Genomic DNA, 22,811 nt, shown 5'->3' on the forward strand with positions numbered 1-22,811 from the left:
TAACTGTAAATGTGGCTGCACATATATCCTTTGGAATTACTATATGGATTTCCATTGTGAATCATTTGTTCATATCTTTTGAGACAAAAACCTCAAAAACATTGTTGAATAATTTTGACATTGGGTATTCCAGTCTACTTAAAGGAATTAGCTCCAATATAGCTCTAATTATAAAATTCAGCAGAAAACATTAGGTTTAACAGTCTATATCATATTTAAGTAGTTTCATTCTATTTTCATTTTGAGTATTTCATTAGGAATGACTGTCCCACTATTAAGCATTCCATTCTGTCATGTTAAATGCATTAAATTCTTCAGTGTCAAAGTGTTTATCATTAAAATATACATATATTTTCAAGTAAGGGTAGAGAAACAATGTATTTACCATTTGCAAAAGTAATTTTAAAAATTTAATTGGCTCCTCCTAAACAAACAGGCACTAATACTTAAAAACAAATTTACCAGTAATTCATTTTATAGTAAGTATTCAATTAAATAAATCCAAGAATAAAGTAACTTATCACTGTATTTATTTGTTGTTTTTTTTATATATAAAATGCATTGGTTGAAATGCTTCATCAGAAACTGGTGCTACAAAAATAAATATAAAACAAATATACATGTTTACATATGTTCCTTATAACATAAATACATATTTACATGCTCAAAAATTTAAAAACTGCAGCATGTTTTGTCCATGATTCAATATGTCTGAGAAGTAGGGAAAACAACAAAAGCATAAATATACCACACACCATTTATATTTTTGCTTTTAAAAGATTGTTAGGTGTCCTATTTTAATCTATGACCACTATATTTTATAAATGATTTAAGTTGCATTCTGTTTGTTTTCTCATTAGGATACATCCACTATGGTATAGATTAAAATTTTCTTCTATAGAAAGGCTTTCTGAAGAAGTTATTTTAAATAAGAGAAAGTCACTTTCCTTGAAAGCCAACAAAAACATTATTTATTAAACGTATATATCTAAAAGGAGCTTTAATCAGTGAAAACTATGAGTTGGATTAGAAAACATCAAAAGGATGGAAGAAAGACACTGTAATTTCTGTTTGATGTATTCTGGTAATTTTTCATTTTCTCCATATCTAAGTGAAGCAAGAAAAAAAAAAAAGACAAAAACATTACTTAATTACTTGGTTCATATGAGAGTACCAAAAGGCACATTATTTTTTTCAGTAATTCTTCAATTGGCAGAGGTATCTCAGAAAAATTATACAAAATTATTTATTAAAGTAGGTACCTAATCAAGTTAAGCATACCAAATTTGCTTGCTTTCTAAATAGATTGATCTCTAAATGTATTTAAATAATAAAAATAAAATTAGACCAAAACACTTTAACTGGCTTTATAATTTCTAAAGCAACCTGAAGATCTGGATTCCTTATTAAATTGCAGGTCCTAATCTAAGGAAAATACTAAGCTAAACACATATGAATACATTTCTATTTAAATGTTAACAATTTCCAAATGGCTATATCAAATAAATCTGAACTTTTATCATCTGAAACATGGGTTCTACCCGTTTTATATCTGCATCCATCCACTTTTATCATCTGAAACAAGGGTTCTACCCGTTTTATATCTCCATCCACTCTCCGGAGCAATTAAAAGAGCTTATTTAACAAAGCCTCTAACTTCATGTATAGTTCTTTAAATGATGGCACTGCACATGTACACGTTTAACAAAAAAAGCAATTGGTAGATATCCACAAATTATATTTGTCTCAAGTAATTCCTTTACAATAACACTGGTCATAAAGTATCATGTTGGTATTGGCATCAACCCTACCTCTTTTTAGTAATTTATGGTTTGAAATATGGAAACCAAAATATTGCTTACTCTCCCTCATTTTTAGCATGGTGTCTGCCACACATTTTCATACAGAACAAACATAAAAATTTAAAAACATGTTCCAATCATTAATTACTTTACATTAGATAAGATGATATAGCCTTTCATTTGAGAAAACAAAAATCTGGTTAACTCTTAAAAAAATTTCTAGCTTCTGTTGTTTTTTTTTATAATATATTTTTAATGATTTCAGAGAGGAAGAAAGAGGGAGATAGAAACATCAATGATGAGAGCTGGCAACCAGGGCATGTGCCCTTGACTGGAATTGAACCCTGGACCCTTCAGTCCATAGGCCGACGACGCTCTATTCATTGAGCCAAACCAGCTAGAGCCTAGTTTCTGTTTTGTGACATAAACTGTTTAGGTATATTACTTAACCTTAGAAGTCTATTATTTCTGAAAAGGGCCAACCTAGTTAGGTTATGGAATAAGTCTACAAAGAATCTAATCCCTTGCAGTAGATTATCCATACCATTTCCCCTACATTCATGCAGAGAATCGTAAAATATGCATTAACAAGACTATAGGACCTGGATGGTGTGGGTCAGTGGTTGAGCATAGACCTATGAACCAGGAAGTCATGGTCAGGGCACATGCTTGGGTTGCGGGCTCCATCCCCATTAGGGGGTGTGCAGGAAGAGGCAGCCAATCAATGATTCTCATCATTGATGTTTCTCTCTCTCTCTCTCCCTCTACCTTCCTCTCTGAAATAAAAACAAACAAAGACTATATGAACTCCTAATAATTAACAGTTTAAATAATAGAAACATTGTCAAAATGAAAACAGTAACTTTACTAAATAATTTATTTCAATGTATAGGGAAAATTTATAGCAAAGAACTGAATCTCAACCAGTGTTTTAAGAACTTACCTAGTTGTCTGACCATTCGGTGATGTGTAACTGATAGAAGATACTCCTGCCTGCACGACCAGCTGGGACCCATCATTAAACTGAACCCACACAGCTCCACTAGTTAACTAGGAAAATAATGAAGTGTTGGAAATTACTATAGAGTAGAGGGTCTGAGGTTCTTAAAAGGTACTCATGTTTATCAGGTTTTACATAGTTTAAAACAACAACAACAACCCTCTTAGGATCTGTGATAATAGTAGCTTTGAGAAAATGCATGTCTTTTCAGACTATTCCTTTAATAGTTAGGGTATTAGAATATTAAAGTTATTGTATATGAATCCTGTTTCCCATTTGTTTCCAGTAGTACATCAGAGTAGTTTTTATTGTTGTTTTCCAATAGTATTTTTTAAATAGTACTAGTGGCCCAATGCACGAATGAAGATTTGTGCACGAATGGGCCTTCGCTCTAGCCGGGGCAGCCTTTCTGCTCCAGCCTGGAGCCGCCTTTCTGCCTTCCCATGCTGCCCAGAGGTCCTGAGTGGCTGGGGTGGTGCAGAACGCCTGTGTCGTCACCATGGCGACGACACAAGCATCCTGCCCGGTCCCCGTCTGCTCGGTGCCTGCATATGCAAATTAACCCACCGTCTTTGTTGGATTAATTTGCATACTCACTCCTCATTGGCTGGTGGGCATCGTGAAGGGACAATCAATTAGCACGCTACTCTTTTATTAGGTAGATTTCTAACCAAGAATAGATTAAGAAAATAAAAAAAGTAGGATGTATTCTACTTTTAAAATTAGGATTTCTTTCTATTCTTTGTCCTTAGGCCACACGAATTTCTTTCTGCCTGAGAACCTAATACCTTAGGTTTGAAACCTTTCTCTTTAGTCACTGATATTTATGATGTACCATTCCAAATAGAGTGGCATGGACTCTGGAATCAGAGAGCTGGGTTTAACCCTTTGCACTCGCTTGCTTTTTTCTTGATTCCTTTATTCTACTTGGGATTTAACTTTTTAAATACCCCCGATTTTACAAAGCGCGGCAATAGAATAAAAAACTGGAGTTTCTTTTCATACAAACTTATTTGGATTTTTTTATATTTCAAATTATTGATACATTCAATACAATTCGACATACGAGCTGCTACTGACGCCAACCGTGTCGAGTCACACTCGATATCCGAGTGCAAAAGGTTAAATCCAGACTGCCAACTATTAGTAAGTAGGACAGTGCAAGCCAATCAACCATTATAAGTCACACTTAAGGAGGTAACACCAATAATTAGGTTTTATTGGGAGAAATGAGACAATATATGTGAAAAACAATGTACCACATCTCAGGTACTCAACAAATACTGAGTCCCCTTTATTTCCTACCCCCATAAAGGCCTAAGCTGCATTTTACTTCACTCTAAGTGAAAATACATGTGCTATCCTCAAAGGTCTCCAAACTTCAAGCTTTCAGATGATATACACATATATTTTCACACCTACATAAAATTCTATAAGCTTGAAACACAATGTGGATTTAACTTTCAAATGCAAAAATCCCTTGTGGCCAAATAAATGTTATTGTAGTAATACAGATTACAAAGTTTCTAAAATTTAAAATGCCCTGAACACCATTCTAAACTCCTAACAATTAGCCATTATCATGACCTGTACTTTAAAAAACAAGGGCAAAAATAGGCCACCCAGGTCCTAGCAGGCAATTTGTTATCAACAATATTTAATTTTCCAACTGTATACAAGTAAAAAGAAAAGTTATTTTTTTTAAATGATCCAACCAATGCAAAACAAGGTGTAAAAACTTTCTTGCAAAGAGAAACCTTTAAAATAATTAGTATTTTTGGGGTAATTGTCCAATCACTGTGGAAACCAAACATACTAAGAAAATTAATTTTTCTAAAATTTCTCACCTGTGTAGCCCAACCAACATTTTTCACAAAAACAGATTTCAAAGGCTGTGCTGCTTTAGGAAAACAATCTTTTAGACTACTAGAAGGGATGTTTGTTCCAGAAGCTGCAACAGTATCGCCAAGTCCTTCATTTGTAACCATCTATAAACAGTACAAGACAGAAGGATATTATGTCTTCCCATTTTTATAAGCCAACTTCAGTAAAAGTAGAAAATGATTGTGTTTTTCATTAGCTGAGAATAAGTTTTCTTAAAAACAAAGTTAAAATTAAAAAATGACCACATTATGAAAAATTAGAAAAATAAGAAAAAAACAAAACACAATTGCTGTTTTCATTTTGGTAGATATCTTTTCTTTTATCCCAAGGTATTTTTCACAGTTGCAATTATAGTATGTATGTATATATATGTGTGTGTACACACATGTACGTATATACATATATATTTCTTCACTGTTGAATTTTATACTACATTGTTGTATAGTCTTCATTGGCATAATAGTTCATTGAGTGAAAATACAGTAAGCTTATTTAAAAATGAGCCTATTGTGGATATAAAGGTAGTTAATGGGACTTTACAGGTACAAATAAAAAACAATCTCTAATCCTAATATATAAAAGGCCAGGGTTATAACGACCGATCACGACTGAAGGCTGACCAACCCAGAAGTCCTTCAGTCAGCGCTGGGTTGCCATGGCAACCCAGCACTTACTGCCCCGCTGCAGCCTGGCAACCCAGCACTGACTACTCAGGGTTCTGAGACCCAGAGAGAGAGGCAGGGTCTGATCCGCAGCCTCAGTGCCAGCTGTTGATCAGTACTTGCCTCTCTCTCTCTCTCCCTTTCTTCCTGAGCTTCGCCAGCAGCCGGGCTTTTCTCTCTCCCGGCCTCCGTGGGGGTTGCTGTTCTTCCCCGCCTCTCTGATCAGGCCCAGAGATGCTGACTGGCATAGGAACCAATCATTCAGAACCAAATGTGGGTGCTGTGAAGAACCAATGGCTGTCTAGGAGGTGGAGCTTTTGACCCTGACTAGCATAGAAACTGACTAATCAGAACCAAATCTGGGTGCTGTGGGGAACCAATGGCTGCCTAGGAGGCAGAGCTTTTGACGCTGACTGGCATAGAAACCGACCAATCAGAACCAAATTGGCCAGCAGAGAAGGGCAGTTGGGGGTGAGATCAGGCCTGCAGGGGAGGGCAGTTGGGAGCAAGATCAGAATGGCAGGGGAGGGTCATTGGGGGAGAGATCAGGCCTACAAGAGAGGGCAGTTGGGGGCAACCAGGCCGGCAGGGGAGGGCAGTTAGAGGCGATCAGACAGGCAGGCAGAGGCAGTTAGGGACAACCAGGCTGGAAGGGGAGGGCAGTTATGGGTGATCAGGCTGGCAGGCAGAGGCAGTTAGGGGCAATCAGGCAGGCAGGCAGGCATGTGAGCAGTTAGGAACCAGCAGTCCCAGACTGCAAGAGGGATGTCCGACTGACAGTTTAGGCCCGATCCCTGTAGGTCCACAATTGGAGAGGGTGCAGGCTGGGCTGAGGGTACCCCCCTCTCCATGCACGAATTTCATGCACTGGGCCTCTAGTTTAATATATTTTCTCAGAAGGGTCAGGTTAGGCCTATTTGAGGTAAGATTTAAACTGAGATCTGATAAATGAGAAAGAATTAGCCTTTGAGGGGTCGGGGAAAAGACTTCCTGGTCATGTGAACAGCATATGAAAAGGTCCTGAGAGTTTGACTTATTCAAAGAACTTAAAGAAGGCTTCAGAGATTAGGCACAGCAAGTGTAGGGTAAAGTGGCTCAGTGTGAGGCTAGAAAAGTAGGTAGGTGATAATATACGTTAGGTGTGTATGGAAGGTGATAATAAGCAGCTTTAATTTTACATCAAGGGCATCAGGTAATCATTGAAGGATTTCAGATACAAAAGTGACATATATACATACTTACAGAAGGATTAAGTGCTGGAGCCTGTTCCGGAGAAGCAGCACTATTTACGATCATTTTACTCATCAGGTAGTTTGGATCCATAGGAGGAGGCGGTGACAAGCCCTGAGGTGAGCTAGTACTACTAGGTTTTCTGAAGGAGAAATAAATGACCATGCATAGTCCCTTAAAGCTTACAATTTACAAAAAGGTAAAGAATGTTCATAATGTAAACACCAAACTTTTTAAAAACATTTCCTATACATTTTAGCCGTACTTTTTAAATTTTCAAACATTTACCTTCCTATAATTATTGGGAAAAAGGGAGCACTTCCACTTTTCTTTTCCTCTTCTGAAATTATAGATTCCAGTGCTAAACAAATACGATGGCCCTATTTCAAAAGAAGAATGCTTTCGTCATTATTTCAACTGTCATTTGTGATCAATCGGTATGAAAAACCTGGAAGTAGGTACATACCTCATTAGCATGGTCCATATACACTTTTATTTTCTCTTTCAAGCTCTTAACTTCACTTTCACCTTTTAAGGTGTAAGATTTTCCAGTCTTTTCAATCACATGAATTAAAGCTTCTGTTTTATGTATCTTTGCTCCTTAAAAAATAAGAAAACTTTTATCATATCTTTAAATATTCTTAGATTTATATTATTATACCAGTACATAATAGCTCCTAGATCACAGTATCATTTATATTCATTTACTGACCATTAATAATTTTATGTGTACGTGTATATGCTTAGTGTCCCTTAAAGTAGGGAGCTTTACAGATTAAACAGTAAATCATCATTATAGAATAGATTTGGAACATAAGATTCTCTGATTCAGTTCTATTCTTTTGCACCTTTATAATTCTCACGAGAGGCCCGATGCACGGAATTTGTGCAAGTGTAGGCCTTCCTTCCCCTGGCTGCCACCATTGACTTGCTTCTGGCACCTGGGACCCGGGCTTTCCTCTGGCCACTGGCAGGCACCCGGAACCCAGGCTTCCTTTACAACCCCAGCTTTGTCCAGAAGGACATAAGGTCTAATTAGCATGTTATCCTTTTATTATCCTACCTAATAGACAAATATGCAAATTGACCATACCTTCGCTATGCCCACGATTGGCCAGGAGGCGCGGGGGGCGGGACTCGGGGTGGCCGGGGTGGCCGGGGTGGCCGATTGGGCCGGCAGGATGCTGAGCTCGCGTCGCCAGCGGCGCGAGCTCAGCTTCTGCGCCATGGCTGTGCTGCGGCACAAAAGGGGCCTCTGGGGCAGTGAGCTCACGTCCCACCGCGGACCGAAACCAGTTTGGCTCAGTGGATAGAGCGTCGGCCTGGTTCAAGGGTCCCAGGTTCGATTCCAGTCAAGGGCATGTACCTTGGTTGCGGGCACATCCCCAGTAGGGGGTGTGCAAGAGGCAGCTGATAGATGTTTCTCTCTCATCGATGTTTCTAACTCTCTATCCCTCTCTCTTCCTCTCTGTAAAAAAATCAATAAAATATATTAAAAAAAAAAAAAAAAGCGGGGGAGCTGGGTGCCTGTTCACTCCGGCACCAGGCCTTTCAGAAGCCTCCGGCGCGGCGAAGGCTTCTGAAAGGCCTGGTGCACCAGCGGACAGGCACCCAGCTCCCCCATGATCGAAAGCAAAAGCGTGTAGGGGACCCTACACGTGCATGATTAAATCATAGGGCCTCTAGTCCTATATAATAAAGATGTAATATGCAAATGGTCATTACGCCGTGAAGCTAATGACCAGATCATGGATCAGCAGGAAGGTGGGGCAGCGAGCTATAAGCAGGCGGCGGAGAGCTATAGGAGGGGGGCAGGGCAGCAAACTATGATGGGGGGCTGGGGGGAGCTACAGGAGGGTGGGGCAGTGGGCAGAGAGCTACTGGAGGGCAGCAGTGAGCTACTGGTGCACAGATTCGTGCGCAGGGCTACTAGTTATAATTTTGTATGTCCATCTGAGTGTCTTAACTCATATATACATACATATGTATATGACATATATATCTCAAAAACTTACTGTGTTGAATTAAAAACAACCACAACTAAAGGCGGAAAAATACCATCTTAATTAATTTATTTATTTGAGAATTTTTGTGAGTTTATTTAAGCCAAACTATTGACAATTGCTCGGAAGCAAAATCTCAATGGATTGAGAAAATGCTCCCCAAAATTACCATTTTTAAATGGTACTTACCATCATAAAACCAAACCTCAAAATCAGCACAAGGAGAATTCTCCATCAAGATGCATTTCGCGTATTTTGTAAAATAAGTGATTTTTGGAGATTTAGATCTTACAAGCTGTACAAATCTGGAAGCATATTGATATTTTCGCCAGTACTTTTCTAGGGAGGAAAAAAATTATCTATCATAAGAGAATAAAATTTTGACTTGACATGTAAATTACATAAAAATTTAGTATTTATTTCTACTCTACCTCAAAAATTTAAGTTGATAGGTTAGTAATCCCAGGACCAAAATAAAAATATTTTTAGAGATATATGTCTATTATTTCAATAAAAACTAAAGATAGTTTAGTAAAATTCCCAAGAAATACATAAGATCTGATGACTGGTGTTATGATTATTTTAAAACGCTTTCTTTGAATCATCTCCTTGTTATAAATAAGGCAATAATTCCAGGAAATTTTTGTAAGTGAAATGAAAAGACTTCTATCTGAGATATCAGAACCAAATGTTTATCAGAAAGAAATATAGCTTTTTTTGTGTTCTTAGAGCAGTTTTATGGTTCTACCTTATATAAGTACATTTTTGCAGTTTCCTGTAGCTATGGTTATTTATAGTATTTAAGTCTTATATACATACCTATTTTGATTTCTAATAAGAGTAAAATTACACAGGTTTGCTTGTTTGTTTCTAATTGTCACTCAGTGAAGTCTTACTACTGAGTACATAACTTCCTAATCCATAATATGTAGGAGCTGAACTGGGAGTCAAATTTGCTCAACCACAATTATAAATAAACATTTATGTAGTGCAGTCATTATTTCAAAAGCAAAAATCTGTATACTTCATGTAGAATTTTTAACATGATTCAACACAATATTTCAGAGCTAGTTTTTACCATTATTACACAGAACAGGAGGTACATCCTATCTCACCAAATATTTTCAACCAAATATTAAACACTATAAACATGTATAGAGTTTATACATATAAAAGCCCATTATCTAAATTTGTTCCCTGTTAAATTTACATACCTGGTAAATTGTCAAAGCTGTACCTACTGATGTTATCAGTAGGTGAAGGCGGTCTATCAGCAAGAGGAAAACCTCTTCCATCATTTGGATAATAAATAGTGATCTGCCAAAATATTTTTTAAGAATTCTATTGTATGCCATTAAGTTAGAGCACCATATTTTAAAATTATGAAAAGAGCTCACGGTACTATCCCATATAATAAAAGTCTAATATGCATATCAACCAAACGGTGGAACGACCAGTGGCAGGACTGGTCACTACGATGCGCACTGACCACCAGGGAGCAGACGCTCAATGTAGGAGCTGCCCCCAGCCCGCAGGCCCCAGGCCAGCAAGGCTGGTGCCACAGGGTCCCTCCCCCTATTCCCCGCCCGATCACCCCACCAGTCGCCCTGCAGAGAGAGGTGACAGGCAGCCGTGGTGTGGGGCCGGCAAGCAGGCAGTGCCAGGCGGGCCAAGGTGGGTGCCAGAGGGGCCCTGCCAGTTGCCCCAGATTGGCTCTGATCGCTGGCCAGGCCTAGGGACCCTACCCATGCACGATCTTGGTGCATTGGGACTCTAGTTAAATATTATTTTATTGAAAATGCTAAATATGCTCTAAAAGGAAGTTTTTTTTGCTTTTTAACCTTAGGCCTAAAGTTTACATTTTGTTACTAGTTATAATAACTATTATTTTAAAAATGTTTTTATTGATTTGAGAGAGAGAGAGGAAGACGGAGAAAGAAATAGAGTAACATTGATTGGCTGCCCCATGCACACCCCCTAGTGGGAATCAAGCCTGAGACCTTTTGTGTACCATATGATGCTCAACCAACTGAGCCACACTGGCCAAGACACTGGTTATAATTATTTTTAAATCCACACTAATTTATTTAAACATATGTAGTATGCTATTCTAGTTCTTAAATTCCAGAGGCACTATCACCATCAAGAAAACTGATTTAAAAAAATTTTTTTAAAGACATCATTATAGAATGGATTAGAAGGCTAAATACTTAAGTGATAAAGCTGCAAGATAATAAAGTAGATCCACATTACCATATTTCCATCACTAGATACATGAAGAACTTCTTTCACATATTCTTGACATGAATGCTCTTTTAGAAGCTCCACACATACCTCCTCAGAATCAAGTATGCTCACCTAAAAACAAAAGCAAAATCAGTAAGAACTACCTTGTTTACTAGAACAGCACAGACATATATAATACCTAAGAGAGAATTACTTAACCATGGCAGAAATACAAATCCAAGTGAAAATAAAATAACTGCTTCACTGCAACAGTCTGGACTAGAAGTGTATTTGAGCACAGTTGAAACATGAGCAAGGGTGAGAAGGTATAATGAAGTGTGAAATGATAGCCAGTGAGCAGAAAGAAAGCAGAAGGTAGGGTGGAGATTAAGGACTTTGAAAAGACAATAGTATGCCAAACAAAGGCAAGACTGGATAAATTGGAAAACGGAATTAAAAAATAAAAATCATTCCCAAATCACACTTGATTTTTTTTAAAACTCTTAAACTTAATTTTGTGCATTCTCCCTTTCTTTTAAATAGTTTCAGATATTAAAAAAAAGTTATATTTTCTAGTTTACCTTTTTGAGTTTGGATTGTATGCAAAAACAATAGAAACAAAAGCAAAAGGTAATATATTAAATATTAATTTAGTAATTGGAATTGTGAATGAATATGTAACATAATAACTAGCTAGTATTATTTTGAAATGTTTTTCATTATCAATAACTTAAAATTCAAAATGTATCAGTATCAATTCACCATTTTTAAAGTAGCCAGAAGAAACAAAAGTTATTTTTCCATAAACACCTCATCTCTTTTCTTTTAAATTAGCTTATTATTCACTTATCAAAAGTACAGGGATTTTATAGAAAACTGAAAAAAAAACAACCCATCATATTTGATACCAAAAACCAATTTACGTAAGGAAATATCACATAGTAAATTTGAAAAATAATAGACATACCACAGCCTTTTTGGTTTTCTGTCTGATTGGTTTTAATCTGTAAGCTGTCAAAGGAGATGTAATGCTTCGTAATGTAGGTTTCTGATAACCCAATGGTGACTCTATATCCTTCGTCTTGCTTTGTTCAGAAACAGGTTCTAAGCCAAAAATAGATTCTTGTGGAATTATCTCAGGTTTATGAGGAAATGCAGTTATATATTTCATGGTGTTCAGCTGTTTTGCAGAATGCGCATTATCAGAAACCTCAGGGCTCTTTTTGCCTCTTACATCGGTCCAGGTATGTCTTGATGTGTCTTGCAAATCTGAATGTTCCTGGAAATCTCTGTTTGAGGTAAGGTTTTTGTGCTCAGTAGTTTCTCTTAAATGAACTGTAATACACACAGAATAAAGCAATTGAGTGGAATAATTTTAAAAAACCCCACCAAACTTACACAGCAAGTCATACTGCTTATAATAGACTAGAGGCCCGATGCATGAAGATTCATGCAAGAATAAGCCTTCCTTCCCCTGGCTGCTGGCATCAGCTTCCCTCCGGCACCCAGGACCTGGGCTGCTTTGCTCCGGCTGCTGCCGCAACCCACTGGGACCCGGGCTGCTTTGCTCCAGCCGCCACCAGGCATCTGGGATTGGGGCTGCTTTGCTCCGGCCGCTGCCACCACCAACCAGGGGCATGCTCCAAGCCACACCACAGCCGCTCGGAGCACACCCCCATCCCTGGTGTGTGTCCGCTGGGGTGGGGGCATGCTCCGAGCCACGCCTCAGCCACTCAGAGCACACCATCCCTGGTGTGTGTCCGTTGGGTCTGGGGGCGGCACGCAGTCCCCTTCCACCCATCTGGGCACACAACTCCTCCTGAGCTGGTAGTGACGCCTGGCTAATTTGCATATTACCTGTTTATATATATACTAGAGGCCCGAGAACATTTAAATGTATATTGCAAAGGAATACCTTTAGTATTCTTAATACTAAGAAAAGATTAATATGATTAATGTGAAATTAATTTTTCAATCAAAGCAAAAACTAGTCACCTACTAATTCTAAAACAAGCAACTGCCAATACTGCAACAAATACAGAAATGAGAGAATTTCCCAGGTTATCATTCTATCTAATATGCAAATAATTAATTCTCTTGAAGCCATCGTCTTTAGTCCATCCTTACCTACAAAATATGCAACTAGAAGTAAAAAATGCAATATATGACAGAGCTTTAATATTTTTAATATTATAAATGTATCTGCATTCACATTTTTTTAAAAGTTCTTACTGAACTTTACCCATTTATATTTCACATGGTTTTAGTATTCAAATGAGAACATTACTTTTTAAAGCCCTGAAAATTAAATAATATAAAATGCAGTAAGACAATTTTTCAAATGCTAATCTCTAAAAATTTGTATCGCAATTTCCCCAATTATGTTTTAGTGCTTTCCCCCCTCTACTCCTATTAATATTTTATATCCAATACTGTACTTTAAAATTGTAGCAGCACTACTAGATTATAAATGTAATAATCTCAGTTATATCATCTCAGATATGTCCATGCTACAAAATAAAAGTATCTATAAGTGCAATAGAAGGTTAACTACAAGATTAAGTACACAGCAATTTTATAGTTAAAAAAAACACATAAATTTCAATTGTTATCTTTAACAAATACATATAAGAAAGTTAACTCTCTTGGGTTCTTGAAAATAACATATTTTAAAATGAAAAAAATAGTCTTGAGGTGACACAACTCCCTGCTTAAATTACAGCCATATTATGTACTGTCTGTGTGAGGTAACATAATACTTAGTAAAAAAATAATCCCCTCCTCTCCGTATGTTTCTTTTTTTAGTCTCTTATTTACATCATTATTTTCCAATCTGCCATCTGTGACTCTGTCAATTTCATTAAAGAGAAATGTTTAACTTTCAAACCCAGCTGTTTTAAAAATGTTTAGGTTTTTAGTAGCTGTGTAATTTAGTGTATGTGAGGTCCCACTGGTACAATATGATGTCCACATCAGCTTCTACTTAAAAATAAGGTAAACCCTCTTGAATATTTTATAGGCACTGATAGTAGATGCTAATTACAAAATGCTTTAAGAACAGAGAGGTTAAGAGTCAAGTCTCTGAGCCAGAGTGCTTGGGTGGGAATCCTGCTCCTATCTCTTCTTTGGGCAGGGTTGATTGGCAAATTATGCCCTGTGCACCACAAATTCCTCATCCTTCCTAAGGCAAGGCTATAGTACCATCCTTGCATTTTTTTTTTAATGAGAAGTTAATGATATATAAGCATTAAGAATAATGCTCAAGCCGAAACCAGTTTGGCTCAGTGGATAGAGCATCGGCCTGTGGACTCAAGGGTCCCAGGTTCAATTCCGGTCAAGGGCATATGCCTTGGTTGCGGGCACATCCCCAGTGGGGGGTGTGCAGGAGGCAGCTGATCGATGTTTCTAACTCTCTCTCATCGATGTTTCTAACTCTCTATCCCTCTTTCTTCCTCTCTGTAAAAAATCAGTAAAATATATTAAAAAAAAAAGAATAATGCTCAAAATCCATAATTAAAAGTTGTTACTATTATTGTAACATAGTTTATTGCAAATGTATTATTTTATAAAGAAAAACCAAAAAGAAATGGCAATGCTTGCTAAGTGTCCACCCCGTCAATTTTTTATTAAACAGTCCACTAAAAACTCACCAATTTTTTGCAGATTTCCAAACCACTGTTGCACCCCTTCAAGCTGTGATGTCTGGTCTGGAAATGGAAAAGGAGTTTTTCCTGGACAAAGATGATTGGAGCTAAACAGACAAAGAAAAAATATTCCCATTAATTAATACAAAATTATCAGGTAATAGCTTTTTAAGATATGTAGTAAGGGAAATATCTTATTTGAATAACTGAAAATTTTAGAATAACTGTAGAAACCAATACCTGCATAACTAAATTGTCTCTAAGCTAAACTCCCATGCCAAAATCCCCATGCACTGTAATTATGTTTCTATATGGCTACTGCATTCTTCTGATGTAAGCATAAAAATCAAAGATCAGAAAAATAAAAGTAAACACTGGAGTCACTAAAAATCTACTCTTCATGTGAGAAGCAGTCAATAATACGATTACTCATCACTTAGGCTCAGCTTCTCTCTTAGTGTGTGTGTGTTTCTAGTTACTATTAGAGTACTTTAGAGACTAAACATATTTAATATATACTTTTGCACTAGATCTGCTTCATATAAACAAAACTAAAAATTCCCAAGTATTAAATATACTCTACAAATACATTCATGAGCACATATACTTATATTCTTAACCACAATTCAAAATCATCATACTGATTCTCTTCCTAATAGAAATCATAGTTAAGAAGATCCCAAAGAATATCTGACAATGTTAGAAAAAAGTAAACCCCTTTAGTTAGAGGCAGCTTCATTACTGGTACTAATACAATGTTTATTCAAAAATTAAAAGTTTTTGATTGAATTATTCTTACAGTGCTTGATTGTTAGCAGGTCTTTCCAAAGATCCAGAACTATTGGCTATCTTTTCCTTAAAGTGAAAAATATTGACACTGCTATTTGTGGGTGAGTATCTTTCTTCATTTTCATCTCCTGATCTTTTGGATTTTGAAAGCATTTCTACCGAGTGACATCGTTCCATTGTACATGTGTTTGCTCGAGATTGACTATTAGAAGTGCCAGATCTATCAGAGGAATGAGCCCTACGAAGGTATCGAGAATGTGGCCTTTCTTCTGCATCATGGATTACTCTTCCCCTTCCACTATTAATGGTTTCTTGTTCTTGATTTCCCCAATGAGTGTAAAAACTGCTTCCATCTCCTGAAGAAGAAAAATCACTTGAATTTTTATTCTTTGGAAATACAGTCATTTTATTTGGGAGAGGCTGGCCAATCAAAAGTCTTCTTCTGTCAAACAAACTACCACTTATACTGGTACTGGAGGAAGCTGTCATTGCAGTAGAAATTGTGGCATGTCCACTATCAATTGAATCTTCTGAAGTTCCTAAATCCTTACTTTTTGTTGAAGAATTTCGGGACATAAAAGGATGGTCTAATACTGAAGACAGACTTAAACGATCTGCTGGATTTCTACGAAGTAACTGGTGAATAAGGTCCTTGGCCTCTCCTGACAAAAAAGTTGGCATTTCATAATCTGCCAATACTACTTTATTCAATGTGTTCTTGACTGTGTCAGTGTCAAAAGGTGGTCTTCCAATAAGTAATGTATAAAACATACAGCCCAATGACCAAATGTCAGATTCAAGTCCATGCGCACTTCGAGTTGCAATTTCTGGTGAAATGTAATTAGGAGTTCCACATAACGTATAGTGCTTTTCATGTGGCATTTTCAATTGAGTTGCCAGGCCAAAATCGGCAATCTTGATGTTCATATTACGCGTAAGTAAGAGATTAGAAAGTGTGAGGTCCCGATGTAATATACCATGAGAATGGAGATACAACATTCCTGTGATGATCTGGTGCATGAAATGTCGAGCTGTAAAAATGCAAAACATAAAACCTATGATTTAGAAAAACTGTAACATTAAGTATTTAGAATACATTATGAAATCCAAGTACACATGCCAGAGCATTAAAATTGGGACACTGGCTTTCAGCTTAGTTTTCTTTACCAAACAAATAATGCTCTGATAACTTCATAATATTCTTTAATTCCCTTTAAGAAAATTAGGCATGCCTTTTATTTAATCATTGTCCTTTCTAACTGATGAGTTTTCTATATGCTGTTAAGGGAAGCTTAATTTTATTAGCATTTGGAAGCAAATAGGTTAACCAAAAGTCTCTAGCAATTAAGAGAAAATTTTTATAATGAACAAACAATAAATACATCATCATAATAAAAGGCTAATATTCAAATGGTCATCACGCCATGACACCATAATGACCAATCAGCAGGGACCTGAGGCTGCATGGCGCCTGGCTGGGGTGGGGGACCTGAGGCTGTGCCCCCTGCCCGGCGGGGCTTGATGGGGGACCTGAGCCCACATCCCCTGCCCGGCAAGGCCTGACAGGGAACTGAGACCATGCCCCCTGCCTGGCACCAGGCTGGGGGACCTGAGGCTGCGCCCCCCCCACCAGGTGGGGCTTGACAGGGGTGGGGCCAGCTGGGTCTAGGTCTCGCCCAATGGGGGTGGGGCTGGCCAGGTCTGGGTCTCGTGCAATTTCGAGGCCCAAGCGGGTGGGCAGGGACTTGACTCTGGGTCCTGTGGCGCGCCCCAGACTCTGACAGGAGGGAGATTTTCATAAACATTTTACTAATTTTCTTTCACCTCTGACACTTCTATTATAGAGAAAGGGCAAATAGCAATATTAAAATATTTCCTCTAATTAATTCCTTTTTAATGTCCACGAATTTCGTGCACCAGGCCACTAGTTCTTGTTAAAAAAAAGAAGCAAGTGAAAGGTCCACTGATGTCCCCCAAACCCTACCAAAATGCAATCACCATTAACAGTTTGTATATATTTTCATGCTTTTCTTGTGTGTGCTTACATCAACAAAAATGTTGTAATAATTGCTTTTTAAATATAAAAATGGTACAAAATATATAGTTTCATTACTTTCTCTTCCACTTCACAATATTTCTTGGAGATATTTCTGTCAGTACACATAGATCTTAATTTTATTTAATAACTATTGATGAAAATTTGGGTCACTTCTAATATTTCAAGATTATAAAACAGGCCAATAGACATTCTTGTACATGCTTGCTTTCTTGTACATATTATGGGGTGTTTCTCCATGGTAAATTCAAAAAGTAAAATCACTGTATTGAAGGATTAAATTTCATATCATAATACCTTGCCAAATTGCTCTCTAAAGGCTGTATTTTCATGCACATCCCTGTTAATATTAGGTAGTCTCAATTCAATGAGTAAAAGAAAATGGTACTCTTTATTTCAGTTGGCATTCTAATGATTCCCATTGAGTTTGAGCATCTTTTCAAATTTAATGGCCATTTGTATTTTCTCTTCTGTGAACAGTCTGCTCATATCCCCATTTTCCTATTCAAGTCTCTTTTTTTAGGCATGCCTTATATTTTTAATATTAATTTTCCAGGCATATAGTTTACAAATAGTTTCTTCCAATCTTTGTCATTTAAATTTGTTAGCAGACTCTTCTGCCTTACACATTCTTAATTTTAAGTAAATTAATAATTATTTTACTTCATTGTTTTTACAGGTTTGTCTTATTTTAAAAAAGGCCTTGCCCTGGCCCTTGTGGCACAGTTGATTGGCATCATCCCATGCACTGAAAGGTTGCTGGTTTGTTTACAGGATGGGCACATGCCTGGGTTGCAGGCTCGATTCCCTATAGGGGATGTGCAGGAGGCAGCCAATTGATATCTTGTACTCACATTGATGTTTTCTCTCTCTTCGTCTCTGGGGGGGGAAAAATCAATAAAAAAAAATCTTTAGCCCTGGCCAGTTGCTCAGTAGTTAGAGCATTGGCCCATGGACCAAAGGGTCTCAGGTTCAATTCCCAGTCAAGGTCATGTACCTGGGTAATAGCTTCCATCTCTGGACCCAGCCAGGACACATGATATATGTCTCTATCACACTGATGTTTCTATCTCTCTCTCTCTTCCTGCCTCCTCCCTCCCTTCTACTCTATCTAAAAATAAATGGAAAAAATATCCTCAGGTGAGGATTAACAACAACAAAAATCTTAAAAAGAAATAAATAAAAAGGCCTTATTATTATACAGTATTATGAAAAATACATTAATCACCATGAATATTTGTATGGGTTTATTTACAATTTGAATTATGCCCTTATTTTAAGTCAATGGATATGAACATTTCTATAACTCCTAGTACACATGGTCAAATTGTTTTTTCAAATGGGTTACATAGATTTGAATGTATAAAAAGTCTATCAGCACCACCTTTCTTAGCTTACCTGCAATGTTAGCAGGGCAAGATAATATGAAAACAATGTTTTGTGAGATGATGTATGGACCTTACATGTGAGCCTGAACTGAACTGTAAAAAGTTATTTATAAGAAACTGGGTAAGTCGAAACTGATTACGTATTTGTTAGTAAGGAATTATTAGGTGTGATAATACTTTGTAGTTATTTTTTTTTAAAATATATTTTTTATTGATTTTTTACAGAGAGGAAGGGAGAGGGATAGAGAGTTAGAAACATCGATGAGAGAGAAACATCGATCAGCTGCCTTCTGCACACCCCCTACTGGGGATGGGCCCGCAACCAAGGTACATGCCCTTGACCGGAATCGAACCTGGGACCTTTCAGTCCACAGGCCGACGCTCTATCCATTGAGCCAAACCAGTTTTGGCTGTAGTTATTTTTCTTAAGTCTGTATCTTTTAAAGATATATGCCAAAATATATATGTATATATTAAAACGTCTATGATTTGCTTCAAATACTCTAGGAACCTGGGGGAATAAGGATACAAATGAAACAATTTGACCATGAGTTGATAGTTTTGAAAGTTGAGTGGTTTAACTTCATGGGGGCTCATTATACTACTCTCTCTATTTATGTTTGATATTTTATATTCTAAAGAGCGTTTTTTATTTTTTTAAATATATTTTTTTTGATTTCAGAGAGAAAGGGAGAGACAAAAAGAGACAGAAACATCAATGATGAGAGAGGATCATTGATCAGCTGCTTCCTGCAGGCCCCCTACTGTTGGATCGAGCCTGCAACCCAGGCATGTGCCCTCAACCAGAATCGAACCTAGGACCCTTCAGTCCGCAGGCGGAAGCTCTGTCCACTGAGCCAAACCACCCTGGGCTCTAAAGAGCTTTTTACAGATTTAAAAAGATACATACTAAATTGCTATAGATTTAATTTAAAGTGTAATTTTTGGGAAATAACAAATTTCTCCATTTACTTTACTTCTGTAATGCTTGGATATTTTATAAGAATTAATGGCTCTTACAATTGGGGGCGGGGAATCTCCTTTTGTAGCCTAAAGTAACAATTAAAACAGTTCTATTTTGTAATAGAACATTCTTCAAAACCACAAAAAGTAAAATTTATATCTCCTAAAAGAAAAAAAAGCAGTAGCCTACCTTCATTTTCTGAGAATGGTTTCCTTCTGTTCTTTAGATACCTGTTCATTTCTCCATTATGGCACATTTCTAATACCAGGTATACATAATTACTATCTTCAAAATAGTTATACAGCTGAAATGTAAAAGAGCACAATAAATTATAATATACAAAAATTCAATGTCCTTGGCGAATTTTATAAAATTGTATTTTACCTCCAAGATAGAAGGATGTTTCAATTGGCAATGTATTTTCACCTCATTTTGGACTCTCTGTACCATTCCAGCTTTGTACATGGCTTTCTTATCTATCTAAAAATAACATGAGAGGTATAGATATTGATGATAAACTTTCAAACATGAATAGTCTAAAGTTAACTTTGAAAAGAGAACCTACACTTCAAAATATTCTGAATTCCTTTTACCTACTTCTTTATGAGATCAATTTACTGTTGTCTATTTTCCCCTTGCACTTAGCAGATTGCATAGCAGAGTGAACATTCAGAAAAGTTTGCCCAGCGCAGTCTAATTCCTTCTCACAACTTAAAAGAATTTAATAGCACGACTATCACATTTATAACAACAATTTAGCCAAGCTTTAAAACAAAACTCCCCTAGTGGTTTAGATAAGGGATTCTTTTTTTTTTTTAAATATATTTTATTGATTTTTCACAGAGAGAAAGGGAGAGGGATAGAGAGCCAGAAACATCAACGAGAGAGAAACATCAACCAGCTGCCCCCTGCACACCCCTCACCGGGGATGTGCCGGCCACCAAGGTACATGCCCCTGACCGGAATCGAACCTGGGACCCTCCAGTCCACAGGCCGCTCTACCCACTGAGCCAAACCGGTTTTGGCGATAAGGGATTCTTAATTGCTTATATTACTCATTCTAACAGTCAAGAATAGCATTTTAGATTGTCAGTGTAATACAGAACTATGCCCAAGTGTACTCTTTTATTTATTTTTAAAAATATTTTTTATTGTCTAAAGTTTTACATATGTCTCCTTTTCCCCCAATTGACCCCTCCCCCCAGCCATTCCCACCCGGGGCAAGCCCCCACCGCCCCAGTGTCTGTGTCCATTGGTTATGCTAATATGCATGCACATACAAGGCCTTTGGTTGCTCTCTAACCTCCCCCTCCACTACCATTTGTCTCTGGATGTATTCTTGTTCATCAAATTATGTTGATCATTATATCCCACATATGAGTGAGATCATGTGATATTTATCTTTCTCCAACTGGTTTATATCGCTTACCATAATGCTCTGCAGTTCCATCCATGCTGCTGTAAGTGATAAACAGTGTACTCTTATTAAAACCATTATTTGTTCTTTGAATTCTACCAATGACTCCACGTATGTATAATTAGAACAGATACTAGGTATACTGACATTAATGAAGATAAAACAACTATTTAGTCATGATCAAGGATCTTCTAAGTTATCCTTAAATTAAACTGCTGGATGTGGGGCTATTTTCTTCTACCTAAGCAATGGGTTCTTTACGTCATAATCAAAGAAAAAGCTGTTAGGTAAGGAGTTTCTGACATCTCAAGTAGTACACTTCTCTAGGAGAGGTGAGAAGTTGATAAATATAATCTTACCATTTTGATTGCAACTTCCAAACCAGTGTGAATGGACTCAGCTCTGTAGACACCAGCAAATGATCCTTTACCAAGCAGATTTCCAACTTTAAAATCCTTAAAAGTGAAAGAATATGTGTGATGACTCGCAGGAGTATAAAAGAAGGGGCTAGATAATGGAGATGAAATGGATCGAGAGGGGAATTTGCATTCAAAATTCAAGCAGGTATTACACCTCGATACAGCGGGTGTCTGGGCTGGAAAGCATGTTGACGCCTCGCGGGGCTCCCTGAGCTTCCAGGCTGGGCTCCGGACCGAGTACCCTAATGATCTGGTTCCTCAACCTCAGTGCGGCCTCCGCACCCTCCTCCCACCCCCAGCCAATCCCCAGCCAACCCGGGGGGGCCAGGGGTCCCGCCGCGGCTCCCGCCAGAGGTAACCGCCATCCCCTTGGAGATGCCCCGTTCCAGCGCGGCAGCTCCGGCGGGACCGCAGACCAGACGCCGCGGAGTCCGGGGAGAGAAGGGCGGGGCCGCGAGCGACGCCCCTGGGCTGCCACCCCCAGGCTCGGAGGGGCGGGCCGCTCCGCCCCCAAACAGCAGGGCCGGGGGCGGTTGGGACCCTCCCAAAGCACCTGGACGCCCAGCCCGCAGCCATTAGTTTCGCCGGGTCCCCTGCCTGCAGAGGTCTCGTGTCCCGCCCCGCCGAGAACCGCTAGTTTTTCACCTCGATCTTCTCCCCGATGCAAGTCGCCATATTTCCAGGTCACGGCCTGGGCTCCCGGGATCAGCTCCCTTCTTGCGGTCCCTTCGAGGCAACGCTCCAAGCAACCAGCAGTTCTTGGCACCCATCAGGCTCGGCTCTCTAGGCCGCCGCTCCTGGCGACGGCAGCACAGCCACCGAAAGGTCTCCCGGGCGCCTTCCGAGGCCTGGGCGGCGGCTCCGCGCTCCCATTTTGAAAAACTCCCGCCCGTTGTCGTCCGGGCGAGGCTGGCGGTGACGTAGCGAGGCGGAGGCTCCGGATAGGCTGCGCCCGTGCGCGCATGCGCAAGTGGCTTTCCCAGGCCGCTCGCCTCGGGCCGGAAGTGCTGGGCTGAAGGCCGCTGGTGTTGGCATTCCTGCTCTGGGGAGACCATGCACGTCCCATGGAAAAGCTAGCCGGACCTGTGAGACATTTCCACCTGTCCGTTACTCACCTGAGGGTCTGAAAACTACTTCCAAGTCTGTAAGGGGTTTAAGACTTTAAAAGTTACGAATGTTGCCCTGTCGGCGTGGCTCAGTGATTGAGCGTAGACCTATGAACCAGGAGGTCACCTTGAAATTCCGCAACCTGGGTATGTGTCTTGACTGGGAATCAAACCGCCACCTTTTAATGTGTGGGACAAGGCTCCCACCAACTGAGCCACAC

At 38.6% G+C, this 22,811-nt stretch overlaps 1 protein-coding gene across 2 annotated transcripts; it reads right to left on the reverse strand.

Moving 5' to 3' along the window:
• Positions 1-545: 545 nt before the first annotated feature.
• Positions 546-22,376, reverse strand: PLK4 (polo like kinase 4). Of its 2 annotated transcripts, none has more exons than XM_079771453.1 (16): positions 22,130-22,376; positions 21,425-21,520; positions 20,033-20,128; positions 19,838-19,952; positions 15,251-16,271; positions 14,458-14,558; positions 11,775-12,142; positions 10,835-10,939; positions 9,796-9,898; positions 8,771-8,920; positions 7,045-7,178; positions 6,867-6,958; positions 6,591-6,720; positions 4,650-4,790; positions 2,746-2,852; positions 546-1,107 (listed from the first exon to the last, which is right to left on the reverse strand). In XM_079771453.1, the coding sequence occupies exons 1-16, from the start codon at positions 22,157-22,159 to the stop codon at positions 1,005-1,007; spliced, it is 2,892 nt and encodes a 963-aa protein (XP_079627579.1). In that variant the 5' UTR covers positions 22,160-22,376; the 3' UTR covers positions 546-1,004. The 2 variants fall into 2 exon arrangements, with proteins under 2 accessions (XP_079627579.1, XP_079627578.1); XM_079771452.1 differs by lacking the exon at positions 22,130-22,376 and adding an exon at positions 21,639-22,088.
• Positions 22,377-22,811: the final 435 nt, after the last annotated feature.

The sequence above is a fragment of the Cnephaeus nilssonii genome (assembly GCF_951640355.1).
Source record: "Cnephaeus nilssonii genome assembly, chromosome: 5".
NCBI classification, from domain to species: domain Eukaryota; kingdom Metazoa; phylum Chordata; class Mammalia; order Chiroptera; family Vespertilionidae; genus Cnephaeus; species Cnephaeus nilssonii.

Coding starts and splice junctions, on each gene's coding strand:
- PLK4 (XM_079771452.1), bottom strand. CDS start 21,671: ATGCTTTCCAGCCCAGACACCCGCTGTATCGAG. Junction 8,921..9,795: donor CAGCTTTGACAATTTACCAG/GTATGTAAATTT, acceptor TTTCCTCCCTAG/AAAAGTACTGGCGAAAATAT. Junction 6,721..6,866: donor TTCCCAATAATTATAGGAAG/GTAAATGTTTGA, acceptor TTTCTCCTTCAG/AAAACCTAGTAGTACTAGCT.